This window comes from Lagopus leucura, unplaced genomic scaffold (genome assembly GCF_019238085.1).
Source record: "Lagopus leucura isolate 7727_CA_CO unplaced genomic scaffold, USGS_WTPT01 Super-Scaffold_100157, whole genome shotgun sequence".
Lineage (NCBI taxonomy): Eukaryota > Metazoa > Chordata > Aves > Galliformes > Phasianidae > Lagopus > Lagopus leucura.
The window spans coordinates 29,512,099-29,532,984 of NW_024962334.1; the positions used below are offsets into that span (position 1 = coordinate 29,512,099).

General features: G+C 41.1%; 2 protein-coding genes across 4 annotated transcripts; both read right to left on the reverse strand.

The window, feature by feature from the left end:
- Positions 1–247: 247 nt before the first annotated feature.
- Positions 248–7,574, reverse strand: CLDN12 (claudin 12). 2 transcript variants are annotated; one of them, XM_042888176.1, is made up of 3 exons: positions 7,435–7,574; positions 5,257–5,323; positions 248–4,373 (listed from the first exon to the last, which is right to left on the reverse strand). In XM_042888176.1, exon 3 carries the CDS (start codon positions 4,349–4,351, stop codon positions 3,614–3,616), a length of 738 nt encoding a protein of 245 aa, XP_042744110.1. In that variant the 5' UTR covers positions 4,352–4,373; positions 5,257–5,323; positions 7,435–7,574; the 3' UTR covers positions 248–3,613. The 2 variants fall into 2 exon arrangements, with proteins under 2 accessions (XP_042744110.1, XP_042744111.1); XM_042888177.1 differs by lacking the exon at positions 7,435–7,574 and adding an exon at positions 6,741–7,170.
- Positions 7,575–7,868: 294 nt separating this feature from the next.
- GTPBP10 (GTP binding protein 10) lies at positions 7,869–20,001 on the reverse strand. Of its 2 annotated transcripts, none has more exons than XM_042888912.1 (10): positions 19,867–20,001; positions 19,209–19,402; positions 19,039–19,130; positions 18,304–18,448; positions 16,463–16,536; positions 14,483–14,535; positions 11,257–11,364; positions 10,633–10,710; positions 9,582–9,705; positions 7,869–8,841 (listed from the first exon to the last, which is right to left on the reverse strand). In XM_042888912.1, the coding sequence occupies exons 1-10, from the start codon at positions 19,897–19,899 to the stop codon at positions 8,624–8,626; spliced, it is 1,119 nt and encodes a 372-aa protein (XP_042744846.1). In that variant the 5' UTR covers positions 19,900–20,001; the 3' UTR covers positions 7,869–8,623. The 2 variants fall into 2 exon arrangements, with proteins under 2 accessions (XP_042744846.1, XP_042744845.1); XM_042888911.1 differs by having other exon boundaries at positions 19,209–19,519; positions 19,867–19,957.
- Positions 20,002–20,886: the final 885 nt, after the last annotated feature.

Below are 20,886 nucleotides of genomic sequence, written 5' to 3' on the forward strand. Positions count from 1 at the left end.
AAGAATTCTAGAACTTTTCAGAATAAAAGCAAAAGGAAATGGTAAGTAATAGGCGTTCAGAAAGTGTCTGTTTTTTTAAAGCAGCAGGACTACAAAATTAGGGAGTTAAAAATGCAGTACGTATTATGTATTATGAACCTGTTATCTGAAACTGCCTGATAAGTCTAGTGATCAATGTCAAAGCAGGTAAAATCTTTCATATTCCAATAGTTACTGTTCTCCACAAAATTAAATGAAATAACTGGCATCCGTATGAGAATGTTTTATTAAAAATACATATCTTCTGTTTCACATAAAAAGAATCCACACTGTATGTAACACAACTTTAAAAATTGGACAGGAATTACTTGAAAAAAAAAAAACAACAAAGAAAAAAGCCAGATTCCCATAAGCCAGAGCACCCAACCTTTGACTGCATGAGCTACAAATTAAAATCCTGTGTTCAAGACCCAGAGTGCCTGTTCAGGAAGGAGCAGCTGGCCAGAGGCTGGAGTGCCAATGGTTCCACAGCAGCTCTTCCCTGCCATAGAGAATTGCAGGACATGTGTCTGCTCCAAGCACCAGGAACGCTGTTCCTCCCCAGGCTTACTGCTGGGTACAGCAGTTACCTTAGCAAGAGACCCACTGGAACTCAGTGGAACTCAGCTCAAGCATTGCAGGTTGGCCACCCCTTCCGTAAACAAGGTGAAAAAGAGCACAGCACTTCGAGCTAACTTCACTTAGGATCCAGTGGCAACTCACATTAATAGCACTGTTAAAAGAGACTTAGCTGTGCATGAAGCAACAGCCTTTTTTGATGAATATTACCTTAACTACGGCTTGCACTGGAATCCATTAACTTTTGGATTCCTGCTTTTCATAGATCAGACTTTTGAAAAGACATAATTTACAAAGCAACAAGTTATCAGCTCAGGCAGCAGCAAATACTAATTGAAAGTTTAATGCATATAAATCAAAGTTGGAATGCAAAAGAGTTCTTACAGATGTCTGCTATCTAAACTACACAGAACCAAACACAGGCTGCACTTGCTGTCCGAAGAAAGCATTGGCCTGCCAGGCTCTGAAGATATTGAAGATTTGGGTCCTTTTAAAGTCACTCACAGATGTACTCATCACCCCTCCAAAACAGTCACAATGCTTTATAAATTTAGGTGTAAAAAGCATTCCAGACACTGACAATAAACAGACATTTACTGGCCAACTCATAACTTAAGCAAGGCACAAAGAAGAAAAGACACTGGAGGAGGAAGCAAAGCGATGTGAAATCACAAAGCAGCAGTCCCTGCAGCAGCAACAATGTCTGTGGTTAGACAGCAAGAGTAACAGTAAAGCAAAGTTCCATTTTAAAGTAAAAAAAAAAAAGTGACCTTGCATGGCATTATACATGTTCTAATCCCATACAAATAATGACCTGATTTAAAAAAATGATCCTTCATCTAACATAATATCTTGTAACAGAATATCTTCTTAAAGGATATAATGTTTGTGCAACTTCAGAGGCCTGTCTATTCAAGGATTCTTTATCATCTACAGTGATTCCTTAGACTGCTATTTCACCAAGCACACTGTCACCTTCTGGAAGGGCTTTGTAGCTCCACTGGCTGTGCTGGAAACTTACAACAGAGACCATCTTCCTCACTTGGTCCACTAGCTTCTGAGGCCTGCTGGTTTGCACAAAGAGATTCCTCTCACTACACTGTCATTGCACAGACTGTAACACAAGATTTGCCCAAGATTTGTTCACATTTCTATTATAAAGGAAATGAACTGATTTTCAAGACCTTACAGGAGTTCACAGAAATAGAACTAAAGATCTCTTACTTCAGTTTAGCAAAACAAATTTCTTCTGAGATTAATGAAATTCAAATATCTGTTAACCTCCAGAACGCTGCCAATCAAAATAACTTTCCATACTGCCATGACATCTTAAAACCCAAACCTCAATTTGCCAAAATCTCAGCAAGTCAAACAACTGCCTTAACTGTAACAGTGCCCAATGCACTATCATCAAATTTCTGAGTAATTTCAAAGTCCATACTGAAAAGCTTTGATCCCGCAGATTTGGCCCACTCTGCATTCAAGGAGGTAAAAATGAGTTAAACATACCAGGTTGGGCATTTATAACCCGTCCTCATATTTGAAGCATCTAATAACTTGTGAGCTCACATCTTACAGCAAATAGGAACAGGACACTTTCTCCAGCTGGGATGTGGAAATGTAGGAAACAACTGGCTTTTAAAATAGCTCAGTGGAAAGGTGTGGGAAAACAAGGCTGAAAGGGCAAAGTCTTAATCAGTAATTAAATAAGCTACAGCATGAAAGTCCTGCAACAACTGCAGACTATAAAGCTTCCTGTAAACAGCAGTGGTAAAAAATACAAGTAACAATGAGTTTGTGTATATGCACATTAAAAAATAAATAAATCTAGATTTAAAAATCTCTCCACAGGATCACAATTCCCTTCTTAGAGAGACATTGTTACAGCTTGTGTACAGCATTCTAAAACAATCTTTCACAGCCTTCAGAATTCTTCATGGTTTTCCTAATCCATTTGTAGTGACTGACATTTCTCCCCAGAACAGAATAATACTTTAAAGCATTTCAGATAGATTGTAAGCTTGTTTGACTTGCAAATCCATCTTTCAAGTCTTGAAGATGGCATCCAAATAAAACATTCAATCTTTTAAAGAAATTTTGTTTTAAATACAAGCCGTCTCTGTTTTAATCTCAAAACAGATCTAGAGAATTTACTAACTTCTTAAAAAAAGACTAGAAAAAAAATTCACAGAAGTTTCTAGTCTCCAGTAATTCACCAATCGTTCTCACAGTTCAGAAGGACGTTATTAGCTAAATCACTTATTCCTTTCAAAAGCTACTTTGAAAATAAAAGGTAATTTGACTCTACTTTCTACCGCAGAAGTTCACAAGCAGGTGGCTTTTTGTGTGTGCACTGCAAAACAGAGAGCAGTGCTACAGAACTGAATTAGTCTGACAAATCCCCTTTTCAGTCATGCGATCTTAAAATACACGTGTCCAGATGAAAGCTCTGCAACCCATTTCTTAATCACCTTCCCGCTCCCACTAATAACACACTTCTGACTACGCTAGGTTATTTTCTCATCTCTAACAAGAAACTTAATGAAACTCCTATATCCATTCCCACTGTGTGCACCTGGATAATACACGGCTGCAAGGGTCCATGTACACAGCTCCTCTAATGGGATCAGAATTTAAAAACGGTTCATCAAAGTAGCAAAGAGGTTCAAACCTGCTTTGATCTCAATAAGCAGAAGGATGAACAGATATGCAGGACGACCTGCACGAACAGATAATACTGTAGTGTCCTATCCCAGCATTAGCAGCAATTTTTGTCTGTAATGAGCTCAGAGGAAAAAGCAAAGAAACAAACAAACAAACAAAAATTACGAAGGCTGTTCAAGGAAGAACACATGAGAACAACAGAGATACTGATCTCAAGTCTCCATTGCAGTGCATCTTGGGGAAAATGACCTTACAAATGATTATACCCAGTGCAAGGCAGTAGAGACAATCAAGCCTGCAATTTGCACGGTTTGAGTGAGCTCAAAAATTTGACTTCCAAGACTTTGTCCCTTTAAGATGTGTGTGTCACAACAGGAATGTCAATTTCCATGGCAGAGAGGCGAGAGCGTGCAGAATATGGCTGAGAGGCATAGCTGTGCATGCTGGGGGCATGTGAATAGAGGGGCTGCCAGAAGGGAGAAGGCAGGCTCTTACATGCACAATACCACAGAAATAAAAGAACAGAAGTGAAAAACAGACCACCAGCACTGGCAATGGCGATAAATACAGAGATGTCAAAGCTAAAGACAGGCTCGTATTTTCTGTTCAGATAGTTGTTGTAAAAAATGACCCAGATTGACGGAGTGAGACAAATTGCACATGCGAGGAGGAACAAGAGGCCAGCCACGAGGTGGCAGCCTGCACTGTTCACAAGGCATTTCGCCAATTTGACGTTTGGCACGCTTGATACAAAGGCTGTGTTACACATGCCAATCATGCAGAGAAACAGAGCTGAGACAGCAGTGAACATACTCAGTGGAAGGGCAAACTGAAGAACGCGCAAATCCAGCTGATCAACCGCCGTGTACCACTGCGGGTCATATATCACACAGTCTCTGCTCCCATCAAAGCGAGCACACTTGATCCAGAGTCCAGTGTAAATGGTCACATTCCTCTCGTTCTTGTTGTACGTGTACAGTCTCATTTGCCTCCAGTTTGGAAGCAGAACTGCTGCAAGGAGTCCGGCCACTGATGCTGTCCCACTGAGGAAGGCCAGCACTGTTGCTGCATGAACATCCCTGCAGCCCATGCCTGCCCACAACACACGTCTCCTGCAATTAAACAGAAAAATAAAAAATAAATCAGTAGGTTCAAGTTTGTTGATACAAAACTGATTACAGTTGACTTATGCTAGCTGAATCGAGTTGGTAGGCAGTAACAGTGGCACCTTTCTTGCTCCGTACACTTGGGTGGTGATAACACAACCGAGTCCCTGCATTAATGAGAGCACAGATTATTTCACAGCCCGTTATGATTGCTCAGCTGACAGAGTGCTAAATAAGTCTTCAAAATCAAAAAAGAGCACTTTAACATGCGATTCTATGCAACACTGAAGTGTGTGTCACTGCGTGGGCTTTTACAGAGGCTACCAGGAGGTCAGTCACTGAGTTAGCTGATTTAAGTTCACCTCAACTGGCAGCTCCCTCTCTGTACCCCAAATGCAGTACCAGAGTGCATCTCAGTCCTACCACACTGCCACGTAACTAAAAGGGAACTGCTCAGTACCGGCATCATTAGGTGAGGCACGAATGCATACATGGGCAGTAACCCACAGTTTAGATGGGCCAAATTCAAAGCAGCAAGCTAGTGAAGAAGGTGCTGCTGAGTAATTTACTATGATGCTTTTTCAAAAGCAATTAAAAATTCTTCTACACAACCCCTGCTTTCCAAGCCCTGTTTCTGCCAGCCAGTCCTGCATTTTGGTTGAGTTCCTTATTTTTGAATGAAAGAATTCTGAGTGCTTCTCTTAGGGTAGGAAGGAAGAGATGTAGAAAACAGCTTATTTTCTAGTTGGAAGGTATCAAGAAAAAGTGAATTTGTACGTATGTTATGCACAATTCCCCCAGCAGGGGAAACTTTTTTACAGCGACCAAGTGAGCAGTAACAAATCCTTGGTTCAGACAGTAAAAAAAAATATAGATTCAGTGTACTCACCAGTGGTGTACTCAAATCAAGAGAAACCTCAGAAGCTTTTAGAACCAGGAAAAAGCTGTTACTGGATCTAGAAAACGGAGCATGGAGAGTCAGCATTACATTTGTTTTATGCAAAGCCAACAACAGTGTTTACACTGCAATTCACAAATATGAAACTTCAAATGTGTTTGCATTAATCCAACTCCTAGAATTTCCTCTTCCATTTAAAAAACAAAACCCAAACTACTGGGTTTTTTTTGTCCTTCTCCCAAGATTTTTCCCCTGAGGACTCCTTCTTATCTACCTGTCTCTGTTTGAGAAACAGATAAGAAAGGTGGAAAACAACTACTTTTCTATGGATGTTTTAAAATTCAGGGATGCTCACCAAAAAATAAAAATCCATATAGTTACACAGAGTTAGGTTAGGTTCCCGGCTCCACTTTCAAAACAGGGAGGAAAAGATGAATCATTTTTCATGTCAAAGAACAAAAGAGAGTCTGAATTGTTTATATACTTGTGGGTCTCTTTTCCTTCCTCTACGCACAAAGGTTTGAAGGAAAAGGGGAAAAGGCAGGAAGCACTGGTGATGGCTTTTCAGTACCTGCCCAGCACTGTCCTGAGAAAGAAACCCCACCTCAATTATCTTTTCACCCACATCTGGGAACAGCAACACTGAGTTCCAAAACCAGCTCTGCAGGTCCTAGTAGGAGAATCACTTCCATGCTAGGTAGGTAGGGTGTCAGATCTACAAGCATGTTATTGTGCAACTTCAAGGACCTGAAGGTGGGTTTGCTGTGCTAGCATGCACAGAGACATGAAGTTCACTTTAAATCACCTACGTCAAAACCGGAATTATAACATTCATACAGACGTGGTCTCCTGGGGTGAAGCACCAAAGAAACTTCTATCAGACCATATAGGCAAGAAAGGCTTTACAGCATTTACTCAATTTTACCCCATTTTTTTTCATTAAATAAGGAAATAAACTTCCAATGCCAAAATCCTCCAATCTGAATGCTATTGTATATGAGACACTAAGGGCAGATGGGGCCAATTCAGGCATGCACTGGACTCCAGCTAACAGGCTAAACAACCACAGCTGCAGAGGCTGAATGTTGCAATTGCGCAAACTACTCTGGCAGAGTGCAGAGGTCAGCATCACCACGTTCTGCTCCACCAGAGCAAAAGTACAGTTTGTTAATTTTTTCTCCTTGAGTTCAGGACTCAAAAAAGTAAAATACAAAAAGTATTACTGAACAGGTGAAGTATTTCTGAGCAGCTTTCAAGGTTTCTGAGCACTGTGCTACAACGTAAGCTAAGACAAACATGCAGATCTCCCTCTGGAGGTTCACACCCTCAAAAGCATCAGCCAGTGCTCACGAACAACCATAATTAAGTAGAAAATTAAGAGCCCAGCCCCTCCCATTACCAGATGGATACCTGTGGTCACCAGCTGTTGAAATGCACACATATAGCAGAGACATGGAACATCACAGAACACCCACCTCAGCAAGACCTCCATTTCTGCAAACACAGAGTTCCTCCCCTTCTCTGTCACAATTCAGGACACCCGTGTTCTCCCTTCTCCCTCCTGGCGGTGTTGAACAACCGCCAACCTCAGGCACCAGCCCAAGGGAAGAAAGCTGCTTTGGCCAGGGCAGGTGAGGCCCTTTTCTGCCTTAAATGTCAGACTCCAGGTTCTCACAGCCAACGCACCTCACAGCTCTCGTAACTGATTCGTGAGAACTACCAATCCCAGTGCCCCTCGGGGACGGATTTCACCACAGCTCCTGTTGTGAAGATCCATGTTTAAGGCACTAGAGCTGTGGCTCGCTGACCAGGAGGAGGAGCCCAGAGCAGCCCCGTTTCTCCATAACTAGAAGCGGCCGATACAAAGTAACTGCTGCCAGTCAACCCTTTTTTTCTAAAAATCTCTCACTCGGTTCTAAGTTCCACGAGCACCCCGTTAAAAATTAAACCCTGACCCAACAGACCGGACGCAGCATCCTCAGCTAGGGCACGGGGAGCTTTAAGAAAGCCGACGCGCCCTCGCCAGCCGATGAAGACAGCGGACGGCGCCGGGTTGCATCGACCGGACCGCGCCTGCAGCGCAGCGCCCGCAGCCCGGCCGCACGGCGCCCACCCCGCAGCCCGGCCCACGCGGCTCCTCCGAGCCGCCTCCGCCTCCCGGCCGCTCACCTGGCCGTCAGGGCGCGAGGCCGCGCAGAACGGGCATCGTAGCCGAGCTCCTCCCGCCGGAGCGGTCTCTTTCCTCTTCCCCTCGCGGGAGGCCCGTCGCACTGCGGGATTGCAGTCCGGCGCCGCCGCAGTGCCGGCCCCGAGCCCTGCCCGCGACTACAGCTCCCAGCGGCCCCCCAGGGCGGGATCCTCCCCCTAGGGCGGTGCCCGGCCCGCCTGCCGCCGTCCGCCTGCGCGGCACTACCGTAAAACGAGGAAGATAATCGCGCTGCTAACGATCGGTAGGAATGAAGTTAGCCCTCTTCACAGCGACTGCTTTATCAAGGTTCAGAAGGGCAGGATTTCACTGGTACGCTCACAGAAACCAGAATTAAGTTGAGAAGCACGTGATGAATTCCGTCTTACTGTAATTGCAATCAATAAAAGGCATCCCGTACAACAAACGACTTTTATTTTAACATTTTACCTTTTAAACATGCTGCTTGTAAAATCCAATCCCCAAAACACGGGGCTCTGCTGAAAAGCAGCCTTCATTTTCTCCACCACACCTCCACAAAAGGGAGAACTGCCAAATTAGGTTTGGGAATATAGGATCAGGGTTTACGTAATGAAGAAAAGTACAGCAGGCACCAGCAGGTGTGGAAAACAAACCAGCAGGCATCAGCCTTGCTTTTCCATGCTCCTACATGTTGCTTTCTTGTGACTGACTACTTATTTGTGTTCTCCTTTAGATCTTTAAAACTAACAAAAACCTACCATCTGTCAGAGCAGCAGTACCGGTTCACCTCTGAAGCAATGGAACCTGGAAAATTCCTCCATCAGAGATTTCCCCAGGTGCATCTGTGATTCATGACAAAAGGTACAAGTGGTTCAAGTTGCTCTTTTGCTACCTCCATAGGTTTTATTTCTTCTGTTCATCCGTGTGTGGCAAACAATATTTCAGGGTTCATCAACTGTTAGGCAATGCTTTGAGCTGCACTTTGTTCTCTGCTTTGTTCAGTCAGTAGTCAGCATAAACCTGAAAACCTGCTCTGTTCAGCATTGCGCTCTAGCTAAGCACCAAAAGGAACTGAGGCAATGCAGTAGGGAACTGGGCAGTGATGGTAGAGGGAACAAAAATAAAAAGGAAGGTCCATGTAGCAATGAGTTCATGAACATACAAAAATATATTAAAATCTAGTCAAGAATGCTAGCCTTTATTCATCTGTTCTCCTGAACTGTGTAAAAGTGATAGTTTCTTTTTCCGATATTCTTCATTCTCCTGCTCTGCTTCCTCATCTAGTGATCTTCTTACACATGCTTTTAGTTCCTCAATTCCCTCTCCACTATATGTAGATATAGGAATTATATCTCTGAAATCAATTGTGTTCTCAGGAATCGCTTCTTCCTCTAGTAAGTGTAAGAAGTCTGAAACATAACAGTTCAAGAGTTAGTAAAAGCTGATACACTGAATCACTACAAAGCCCATTGCATTTAGAAAATAAGACTTTCATCAGTTACAACAGAAAAACATAACTGGAACTAGTGTAAGAGTACTGTTTGCTTAATTCATCTTAAAAAAAGCTGTCTCACAAGACGAGCACTAACAGAGCCCTTGCATTATCACATACCAACCCTCACATGGGCCATCGTACAAAGATGCATACAAAGAAATCCCAAGCTGCAGAATATGCAAGATGTGTGTAAGAATCAGGAAAGCTTAAATTAAATTAAATTAAAGCTTCAGGAAATAGAAAGGAATTCACTGCAATGTAACAGCAAAATGGTCAAAAGCCTACACAGAGCTGCCCAGAATCTTCACACGCCTTGGTCAAAGCCATGTGATAAACTGTACATCTATCAGTGTCTCTAAGGGGATCCTGAAAGGTCACCATTTGGTACTCATGATACCTAAACTGGAAATTAACTCTCCCATAGCTGGGCAAAGTCTTTCAGGATCTCTATTTTAACAGCAAAGCCAGCAATAAAGGTACACAGAAACAGAGATCATCTATGTACAGAAATTTGTTTTAAAACATATACAATCTGTGATTCTGTGAAATAACAAGTTTAATAGCCAATTTCCATTAAATTTCAAACAACAACTTGCCAATGCAGTGTTACTCCTTATTAGATCCGTTAAAGATAACTGTTGAAAGTTAATTTACCTTCAGGATTCTGTAATTGTTTCATAAGTTCATTCAGGTTATCTTTTGCACACGGCAAATCCATTTTATTAATAGCAAGCAGTGCAGGCTTTGTCAGAAGTTCTTCATTGTACAGCTCCAATTCCTTAAAAGACAAATACATTTGCCTGAATAAGTATTTGTAGCTTAAAAAGCGCTGCTTCAATTTTACACATATTCTCTCATTTACTTAGTTGTCTAAACAGATCCAATGTCTAGGCAGCTGTAAGGGTTACTCAGGGACTCAAAAGCAGATGTATTAAAAGAGCCTGATATAAGGAAATGTTCAAACTTTCAGTGATCTTTTGTACTACACAGATAATTCAGGTAAACAGGCTGGATGATTCTGAAACACTCCCTATAAAGGAATGACGGCTTTCTTTTTATTTTTCTGTTCATAAAAAAAATCATGTCTATGAAACATAAGGAAATTCTTGGGACAGGTTTCTGATTCTAAGGATTTTAGGCACAGATAGTGATTTATACCAGAAAAAAAACATAAGAGAAGCATGACACAGCTAAAGGTAAACAAAGCAACAAGCTGGAATTCTGAAGACCCATCATCTAAAGCTGTAGAACAACTGAGAAAACTGCTAAACTTACACAATATAAGCTGCATCATTTCAATCAGAAGCAATGATAAAAAACAGAAAGAATGAACGTCTGCAAAGCTGAGGCCTGTTGTTTCATCTCTATTAGGCTATACAGTAAGGGTGTTAAGGCAGAGATTTAACTACACTCACATATTCCTACTTCCAGAAGGCTAATGCATTGGAGAACTGAAAAAGCTGCATCTTTTCACCTTCACTCGACCATGACAAAGATCATGACAGATCAATGACGGAGCTGTTAAGCTCAAAGTAAAGCACTTTCATCAGACAGTTAAAGATTTTATCACTTATGAGAATGCTAAGCTTCTTAATTGATCCTTGGATTATAAGCCTAGAAAACACATGAAATTTGAAATTTCTTCATTAAAACTAATGCTTTCTTGGCTCAATGCACAACTACAACTGACAGGATGATAAGTTACCTTAGTTAGAAGCAATACAGTTTCAAAGGCTGTTCTGAATTGAGTCTTATTAGAGAGCTGAAACCCAGCGACATCAACCTGAAAAAGTTACAAGAAACAAAACAAAACACAACAGCTTAGCGTTATGACATTATGCTACAATATCAAGGCTCTCTCCAATAGCTACTCTGTGGTACAACCTCTGTGAACACGTCCTCATTCCTGGGCAAATAACAGGGAAACTACACTCCAAAATAAAATCACAGGCACTGGAAGCACAAACTAGTTGGGTCTAGGAGGATGGTTCTCAAAGCCCTGATTTTCAAACCCTTCCTTATGGGAACACTGGGGGGAGGGGATTAAAAACAAAAAAAAGAATTACCCATTAGCCTTAATTATTACTGGAACACTTCACAGCTCTAAATTAATTGTCAGGTTTTAATGATAAATTCTGCTTAAGGATTTAATTTAGCATCAGACAGTTGTTTATGCTCTCTATTCTAATAACAAAATAATAGCTATATTTATTATAAAGTATCCAAGTTACAAATGATTTCTGAAATTCCAGCTATACTGTAATTAAGATGCATTGTATTTATTACCCTGTCTTTGATTTCAATATGCTGTGTATTTTATTCAACTTACAACTAAGAGGAGGTGTTTGGTTCTTTCCACATGTTTGAGAAACTTGTGTCCCCTCCCCTTGTTCTTATGTGCACCTTCAATCAGTCCTGGGAGATCAGCTACTAAAATCTAGGAAAACAAAAGTTTCAAATAAAAGATTTCCAATATGCACAAGTGATTTTAAACTATTCATGTCTACTACAACTTTATATAATCCAGACAAAAACCACAAAGAATATCTACTGTGAAAGGCTCCTTTTACAGATACGTACTCCTTGGAATTGTGTGGGGGATCAGTTCTCTGGCATAACACACTGGTTTTTCTCCATACATCAAAAACCCATCATCAGAAGCAGACTGAAACAACGCTACTATTCCACAGTCATCCTGCTCCTCATGTTCCCCCTCTGTTTATTTATAACTGTCTAAAAAGCAGAGGCATAAAAATGTCTCTGCAACATTTACCTAAGAGTAAAACACATTCTAGGAACTGGGAAAGTTGGGCTATCGAGTACATACAGAATTCAAACTGTCACCAGAAAAGAAAATGAAGTCTGCTCCTCGTGGGTACAGAAAAATTGTAATGTCAAATACAAACTCACTTAGCACTGCTCCCCTGAACATGAGAAGCTGCAAGTATTTATCTTCTGCTCTTCAGCTGAAATGAGATGTTTATTAGTATACCAGCTGCCAACCAGAGCCCAGCAAGAACTGCCAAAATGAACAGGTCTCTGCTGCTTGGGAGGGCTATGTACAGCTGTAAAGGAGAGCTAAGACAGACTAATAAAGAGCAGAATATTAAAAAACCCCACAGCTACCCATTAACCCACAGGAAGCCAAGACAGAAGAGTGCAGAAGTTGTGGCTCGCACCTATCTGACAGCCATTTGGACAGCAGCTGGATTCAGTCAAACAGGGTTCAAAGCCAGCACACAACAAAATTTCAGCATGCAACCCACTTTCTGCTATGAGTTGCGCTCTCCTTTACCAGTCCCACTAACTTTTTAACCGTTACCCATTTCCCAAGCACTTCAAAAGCCTTGCTTCAGAATTTTCCATCTACAGGGATGTGAGATACAGGTGGGTGAACTGCTGACTTGGAAGTAGAAATAAGGAGAGAATAACTACTGGATTGGAATAAAACCACCCACTTCCTGACGTTTGGTTTCATGACTTGAGTTGTATTCCAAAGAATTTTTTTATAGAGCTCAACAAAACTCAGATTCTCTCAAAACAGCACTTGGTTCAGGTATTCTGGTACAATATGTGAAAGGTTCTGACAGCTTTCATGACCTGGTGCTATGAGCTGAACCCCAAGCTCATACTCTCTACTTTTGCACTGCTGTGTATCAAGGTTCTTTTGCAAGTAGTACATAACTCAGGTGGCCTTTACTTTTTTTTTGTAATGTACTAAAATAAAACAGGCACTGCTACATATTTCTTTAGAAACCTCAATGTTCTCTTCTAGGAAAATAAAAAGATACAGTGAACTAGCCTCCCCTGAACGATACAGGACAGCCACCTCACACACTGCTCTTAGTTGCTCCCGCTGTTTTGTTTTCAGCAGTTGCAATACTGCGAGCCAAATTACTTCCTCCCACTCACAGATGCTCAGTGCAATCACAGTCACTAGTTCCCTTGATTTTAGAAAAGAGGTATGTTGTACGTATAGCTTTTATATAGCACCCAGCACTGATGTTTAAAAGCCACAAAATGCAGAATAAGCCAAGATGTAAAGGTCATTGGAAATGATAAACCAGCTGCAGAAAAGAATGTCAGTACGAGTAGCTCTCCTGCTGGAACATAACACTCCAGTAAAAGCAAGAGTTCCTGAGTTCATAGCAGGTAGTTTTTCAAAGGCTACAATATAAACCAGCTTATTATTTGCAACACAGTTTTCTAGGATGTTACCCATAACAAGCAGATAAAATGAATAAACAAAAAGTTTCCTTTAGCTGTTTGAATCTAGGAGTAGTAGAGAACGGCCCACTTCAAAGGAGGTAACAAAACCTTCCCAGAAAGCTGCATTTCGTATGTTGCATAGACTGATGGGTTTGTCTCAACTTGAATACAAATTGACCGAAAACCTGCATGTTTTTAAAAGCCTGGCAAATTAGATCTCCTTCCTTTAGCATACAATAATGCTGAAGGCTGGTAAATGAAAATTTCAAGTATCAACTACCAAATCCCCTAAGATTATTGCTTCTGAAGGGGGAAAGAGGAGTTTGCCTTTTCACATCTGAAGGGTAAGCTTTTCCAATTAACTCATGTGAAGACCTTTTATGCATTTGTCTTTTATCTTTGAAGTGCTGATCTCAGTACCTCCTGCGTCATACATACACTTAGAAACAAAACTACATCAAAGATTTAAGCTTGAGGAACAAAAATGTTTACTTAGCCCTACATGGTCCAACTCTGTAACAAAATGTGCTAGTAAGAACCTTATTTTGCATTGGTATTCCTCTCCAATGTTTGAATCCTCAGAAAGCATTCAGAGCACCCCAGAATTACCTGAAGATGCTAGGTAAAATTGGGATCACAAAAAGCAAGGCAGTCTGCAGCTACCACAAGGGAAAGTGGACCCAGCTACCCCTTAAGGATCACACTATTCTGGCTGTTCATGCAGTCACTCTCACTTCATTTTAATTATGCTTTTTATTTAGAGAAAAGAAGTTAATCCAGAAAGGCAGAACAAGAAGTTATAGTAACTGTATTCCACTTCATTCACTACTATGGATCTGCAGCTGCTGGATAAAGTAGCTCCTATTACAGTTAATTCTGAGAATAACTCATTCATCCCTGAGTCATCTCCACATAGTCAAAATGTGCCTTTTGTGAATAAAATAGCAAGTAATTTTTTGTAACATTTGATCAGCTCCTAAACTTAACAGGAGTAAGCTAGGACACAGCAATCTCACTCCCAAACACAAACTCACAACTCTGAGATTATAACACAGGATTAGAATCACAGAAAAAAGGCAGAGGAAAATGTGAAGCCATTTATTAAAGTGACTTCAGACCAATTCAGCATGCACTGCACTTGACTATAGAGCCACCTTATTACTGTTTTTTTTTTTTGTTTGTTTGTTTAATATTTTCTCCACAACCTCCCTTTAACCCATGTAATTGTCTTATGTACATACATACATCCAGAAAACTCTACAAGTTAAGTTTCCATTTCTTTTTGAAACGCTGTCAAGGAACATAGATAACCATTACACACAACCAGAACAAACCTTCATACCAACCTGTTTAAAATCTTCATACATGATCTTTCCTAGCTCAGGCTGTATCGTTGTAACTATGACAAGAGGGAAAAAGGAGGGGAAAGACACAAAACTGTTTTAATTACTAAAAAAAATGTTAACATTCAAAAATATTCAAAAGTTGCACAACTTTCTGACTTTAGATTTACATGATACAAGTGTTCAGCAGCAGAAAAGGCAAGCAGAATAAATGGAAAAGGAATATAGAGGAAAAAAAAATAAAATTGGACAACTCTGTAACTCAGTGGTTCACCAGATCTTGGCACTGTATGCAGTATTGATCCTCTCAGACCAAAGAGGGAATAGAGGAGTCAGAAATTGTTAGACTCAAAATGGTTATTCAGAGCATGGAATGGCTGTCAAATTAGGAAATATGAGAGAGTTAGAATTCTTCTTTAAAAAGACTGTAGAGAATCAGGAGCTGAACGAGCAGGTCAGTAGAAATTACCAGAACTCAAATCCTTGCACATCTCTACTGTAAACATTTGGTGCCATCATCACAAAATATGTGGCAGCCAACTCAGAATGCATAAAAAAAGGGGGAGGTGTTCTTCAAAGATGCAGTTAAAACTTCATTACCCCTTGCCAAAGGCACACGGTTACTCAAAACAGTCACTGATGGCAGACCAGACAACTCACTGAGAATTATTAAACATGCATAAATTGGAAGTCCCTACATCACAAATGTGAGCTCACAAAGGGGAAGTATCCAAAGCATTTATTATGTACTTCTCTCCAATCATCTGCTTTTGGTTCAATTTAGAAGGCTGCTAACGTCTTCAGTGTTGCATGGGTATCACTTGTGTTTTCACCTATAGTATTTCTGTACTCTTAATTATCAGAAACATGAAGATCATTTTAGGACACACAGCATGTCCCAGGGCCTTTGGCAGCTTTTAACTGACGGTCAGGAGAACATAGGCTCTGTAGTCATGCTATTGTTAATGCTCGGTATAACGGTAGCTTACTCAAGAGTAACTTTAAAACAGAATTTTTGGAGATGGAGAGACAGAGTAATGGAGATCAGACTGACCAGAAGGATCAGCGTGGTGGTTTTTTGTTGTTCCATTTAATTACTTGCAGAACTGATGATGATGCAAAGGCCTGAAGTTTTTTTTAATCAGAATACCCAGAACTAAAGTCTGGAAGAAAGGGAAGGAGGGCAAACATTTGTAGTCTTCATATGTGAATCTACTATAGTTATTTCAAAGTGCTATTTTTCATTCAGTTTGTTTTGCAAGTCATCTGCTTAATTAAGTAACTTTGACTAGCCTCCAATTACTTTCCTCAGTAATGTCAAACAGAAAACCATCACATGGACCTCTCCTCATGCACGAACCCCTCCATGTGATTACTGGATGTCTCCAGATTTCAACACATATCTGTTTAACACACAGCATCTGAAGAGACAGTGGGTGAGGACAACATCTTTTCACAGGTAGAACTCTGGATAAATAATCTAGGCAAAATACAGGCAGCAGGAGCACAGCACACCAAATTACTTTTTAATTAAAGAATGTTCAGATGGCTAATCCTTAAAAAGGATAATAATAGTGTATCTTTCAGTAGATACTCAAAACTGAAGTCTTACTCTGTTGCAAGAACAGGTGGTAGCTATTTCCAAAGATGCTTATGCAAAAGAACACGATGCTGCATATTCAGTAGAGTGAGGGTACTGGTCTCAAAGGAAACAAAAAGGGATGAGACTAAAATAAATCGACCTCGCATTAATAGCTTCAAGCACTACGGATGTGTACATGTGAACAACTGAGGATGTAAAAAGGAACTAGTTACTGAAATGGAAAGCTATTTCTAAAGGTATTTGGTATAATTCATAATCTGTGCAACATATTTAGCAAGCAACACGGTTATCTCCTATTCTTTATTATAAACCTGTAAACCTTTATTATAAACCTTCTTCTCATGAATATTACAGCATTAAAAATAAGAGTGTGAACTTACATGCATAATTTGCAATCTCAGGTTTGGCCTGAGAAATCTTGCTTAGCAATGATGATTTTCCTGCATTTGGAAACCTAGAGGGAAAGTCAGAATTTATACAGTGAATAAACACATGTGATTCTTGTATATTTTATTACCCTGCTCATTTTAAAGAATTGTCTGAGCTGCAAAGGACACAACAGTTTTGATCCCTGTCAAACATTAAGTTGTAGTCAGAGTCTGTAAGTTTTCTTATAGCAACCTGCTCCACACAGGAGACCACACAAGACTTATATTCCACCCAATATCAGTTACTCAGCACAGTGCTTCACTGCAACAGGGACTGAAGGAAATGTCTGCTTGCAAATGATTATTAGTCACAAAGGTGTGGGTACCTCAGAATGTGCCATACAAAAAACTCTGTAGTCTCCACATAAAGACACGCAATCATAACCTGTTTGCAAGTACAACTAATACGAAAAATAAGACTAATATTAAATTAAGGGGCTTTATGGAGGGGCAGTTATGATAGGCTAGTAAAGGCTTTCTTCAAAAAGATCAGAGACACAAAGACTCTGTTTGAACAGAAAATTATTCAGGGTAATTTTAATGCTCTCTGATATTGAGAGGTGCCTTAAAGACAGCCTGGAAAGTTACTCTGGTCATCTCCTCAAGCATGTATTTTGCTTCCACTGAAGCACAATATCCTCTTTGAAGTTTAAATTGCAACCTACACTATCCATCACAATCTGCACCAAACTTGAGGCCCCTTCTAATGCCTAGATGCTTTCAGACCTGATTTAATAGCACACCACTTACAAATCTACTGAAGTAACAAACTCTACAAGATCAAAGTACAATCACAAATTATCAGAGATTGATTTATACTCTCAACAAGAAAATAATCATCTCCTCAAATTAAATGATATTTATGTAATGAGTTTTAAAGGGAAACCGTCAGATAAAACATAGGCTAAAATGTAGGGTTAAAGAAGCACCACAGAACTCCTATATTTTACACAACTCTAAAACCAAAATATTCTGTATAACATAATTACTGGAGATTACTTGAAAATTATGTAACTAATATTTCTGTTATTATCAGGGCTACTGAACTATTTCTAATAAATTAAAGAAAAATCCAGCTGTATTTAGGGCTCCATTCTGTGAGGGAATATACAAACTAAAGTACTTCAGCTTAAAACCAGTTGCTTTTACTTTACAATGTTTACTGATTTTTTTTTTTTTTTTTATGAATAAGGACTGAAAGGGAAAAATAATGCCAAGCAGACCGATCCTTACACAACTGTAGTTTGTTAAAAGCTCTGTCCAAATAAATGTTTACTTGTGTTGTTAATAAGCAGCAACACTGAAAAGCACCAGTGCAAAAGAAATACAAACCCTACTGTTCTAGCTTGTAATTTCTTCCTTCCCACATTGCATCCAGTTTATTGGGAGAGTGGGCTACGTAGCCTTCAATATTTTCTTTAAGACTATCTACTGAAAGGATCCACTTATGCCAGTATCATACAGTGGAAGAACCAATATGGAGACTGCTCTTGGCTTTGTTTGATACCTACCACTTGAACTACAAACCTTCGCTAACAGCATTTTGAAAATCATTGCAGTTGCTGAACTCATGTTAAACTGATGACCACGATTGACAAAGCATAACCAATGTTTTCAGAATTTTAGAATTAATTTTAATAGGTTTTACTTAATTACTTGAAGTAATTGAAGTGGCAAGGTTACAACAACACTCAAACTCCACCTCTGTAATTTCTTTCAGATCCCTTTAGAAATTTAGTGCTTTAATTTTTGATGTCAGTTCTCAAACCACAACACAGAACTGCAGTACTTACCCAACTAAGCCCACGTCGGCTATAAGTTTCAAATCAAGATGAACAATTCGCCTCTGACCTTTGCAAGGCAAGAAGTTTGTGGCCAAAGAGCCACCGAGACCTCCCCGAGCTGCCAGGAATCTCTCTCCTGCTCCATTAAGTTCTCCTGAAAATAAATCAGTTAGTGAAAAAGCATAACTTCCTGCAATGGTTCAGGTGCGATTTCCCATTTCAATGAAGAAAGAATCTTCCATGCTATTTTATAAAGAGGCATCTCTACTGATGCTCTTCCTGGTTATCAGTAATGACTACTTTCTTTTTTTTTTTTTTTTAAATAACGAACATTTTAGATAACCTGAAATACTGGCACTCAGCAAGGATCTTTATTTTTCTAAGCTATGTCATAATTCAGTAAAGTCAGTGGGACGCTTCACTGAGCTTAAGGACACATCATTAATCCAATAATAGACCATTATGGCTTCCAGCCACAGGGAATTGTTGCAACAAATGTTCTGCTGCATACAGCGGTACAAATTAACTATTACTAATTTCTGGAAGGGGCCTCTGCCTGTCCAGCATTTTCTAAGTATAATTTTTGTCAGTTTCTGTTTGGCCAACAACAATAACAACAACAACAAAAAGCAAACACCACATATTTTGGGATATGTGTAGCATTAGAAGTCTACAAAATGTCGAGAAATATCGATAAATGACATTATATACTAGGATATATTAAATGAAAGCACAAGTTCTTACCAATCTTCTTCCCATCATCATCAAGAACTGAAATCCCTGGTGGCACATGCACTTCACAGTCCTTCCCTTTTTCACCTTTCAGTGCTTTAAGGCTGGGAGACATTAAGCCAGGCTCAGTAACTTAAACGCTTTGCTATGCGGGAAGGACAGATGCTAACAACCAGACAAACCTGCTGTTGGCTCCTGTTCCAGCCACAAACCGCTTCTTTGGGTACCTCGCCTTCATGCTCTTTAGGGTCGATCTTTCCTGGGCAACGAACCAGACATCGCCACCTCTCCCTCCTTCCCCGCCCAGGCGGGGATAACCCATTCCACCTGTTCCTCCTCTCACATACAGCCGCAAATCATCGATGAAGTTTCCATACTAAGAAGGCACAAAGCTTCGCATCAGCACTTCATTCTGTTTAGCTTTCATTTTAGAGCCACTAGATAAAGCCCGGATAAAATGCCTCACGTAGCGCTTTTCTCTGGCAATGAAGTTCTGAAAGCAGACACAGAGTAGAATCACAGAATCCCTAAGGCTGAGCAGCTCTCTGAATGACCCAGTCCAACCTCCAACCCATCCCTCCACACCACACCCACACGCTCTCCGCGCAGCCCTCCCGGACACCGAGCGGTGCGGGCAACGGCCGCCACGTCCTTCTCAGCAATGGGCAGCGCTCAGGCCGGGCCACGGGCACAAAGCCCTCACAGGGCCGGAGCCCCAGGCGTGCAGGACGGCGAGGCCTCAGGGGTGAAAGCGGCCACGGCAGCCACGCGGAGGGCCGCGCAGCCGCTAGGGCCGCGCAGCCGCTAGGGCCGCCCCGCCCGCGGCCGCCCCGCACTGACCCTCCGCAGCGCCGCTCCTCCACACCGCACCATGCTGCAGGCCACCACCTCCCCGCAGGCCCGGCGTGCGGCAGTAGAGGCTCGGCTCAACCCCCAGCAGCCGCCATCACCGCGGCGGCGCGGTGAGGGGGGGCGGCGGTACGCATGCGCGGCCCTTCCCGCCCCGGGGGTGCCTCCCTGTGGCTCCCACCTGTTACGTGAAGAGAAAAGCGGGTCACCTATGCTGCTATCAGCCCAACGGAACGTTCACCCAACGCCCAGGGTGCGTCCCACCGTCATCCGAAATGTGGAAAGAAAACTCTCCAACTGCAATGTGGTGTTCGAAGTCGGCATGCCTTTATTCCTCACAGCAGCACCCGGTGACACGACAAGCAAGCACACCCCCTCAGATTCAGGTTCTGCATTCAAACAGTTAAGGCATATATATGCAGTACTTTTGCATACACATTCATTCTTTTTCAAGGACTGGCTAATATATGCTAATGTCCCTCTGGACATGCTCACTAATATCTAGGATGGTCAAGTGCCCACCTGTTTTTTCCCCATTTTCTGCCATCAGCTTCGTCACAGAGACCTTTGGCTGATTTTCAACCGCTTTTCTTCAATTTGGAAAATCTCCATTGCTTATTATGCCATGGTGAGCAACATTTAGAGTGATATAGGTGGAATCCAAGGAAGATGTCCTTGCACCTTCTCGGTGTAGAAGATGGAAGTGTTCTCTTATGACTCCTGTGCTTCTTGTGAGGCAAAATCATTGAGGCGAAAGATAAAAGTATCCTATTACGTTGGCAGTGCAAAATTGTTGAGGAAAACATGACTATTCACCCACTGAAGTTGAAATGGAAAGTTTTAGAACCATCACTCACAGATTCCTTTTGCTGAACTAATATATTGGTTCTTAAGCTAATGTGCTAATCCCTATTGCGAAGCAAAGCGACCTATATCACCATCAGGTGCCATCTTAAGAATTTGCCTGACTTTTTTCATGGCCTAGAGCAAGATTTGGAAAGGATTTACAAT

Bases quoted from the DNA above. Each gene is read 5' to 3' on its own strand.
- GTPBP10 (XM_042888912.1), bottom strand. From the start codon at position 19,899: ATGGTGCGGTGTGGAGGAGCGGCGCTGCGGAGG. The intron at 18,449-19,038 runs GTAAGAACTTGT...ATTTATTTTCAG, and splicing joins TGATGATGGGAAGAAGATTG to GAGAACTTAATGGAGCAGGA. The intron at 9,706-10,632 runs GTAACTTATCAT...TTGTCTTTTAAG, and splicing joins CTGTATTGCTTCTAACTAAG to GAATTGGAGCTGTACAATGA.
- CLDN12 (XM_042888176.1), bottom strand. From the start codon at position 4,351: ATGGGCTGCAGGGATGTTCATGCAGCAACAGTGCTGGCCTTCCTCAGT.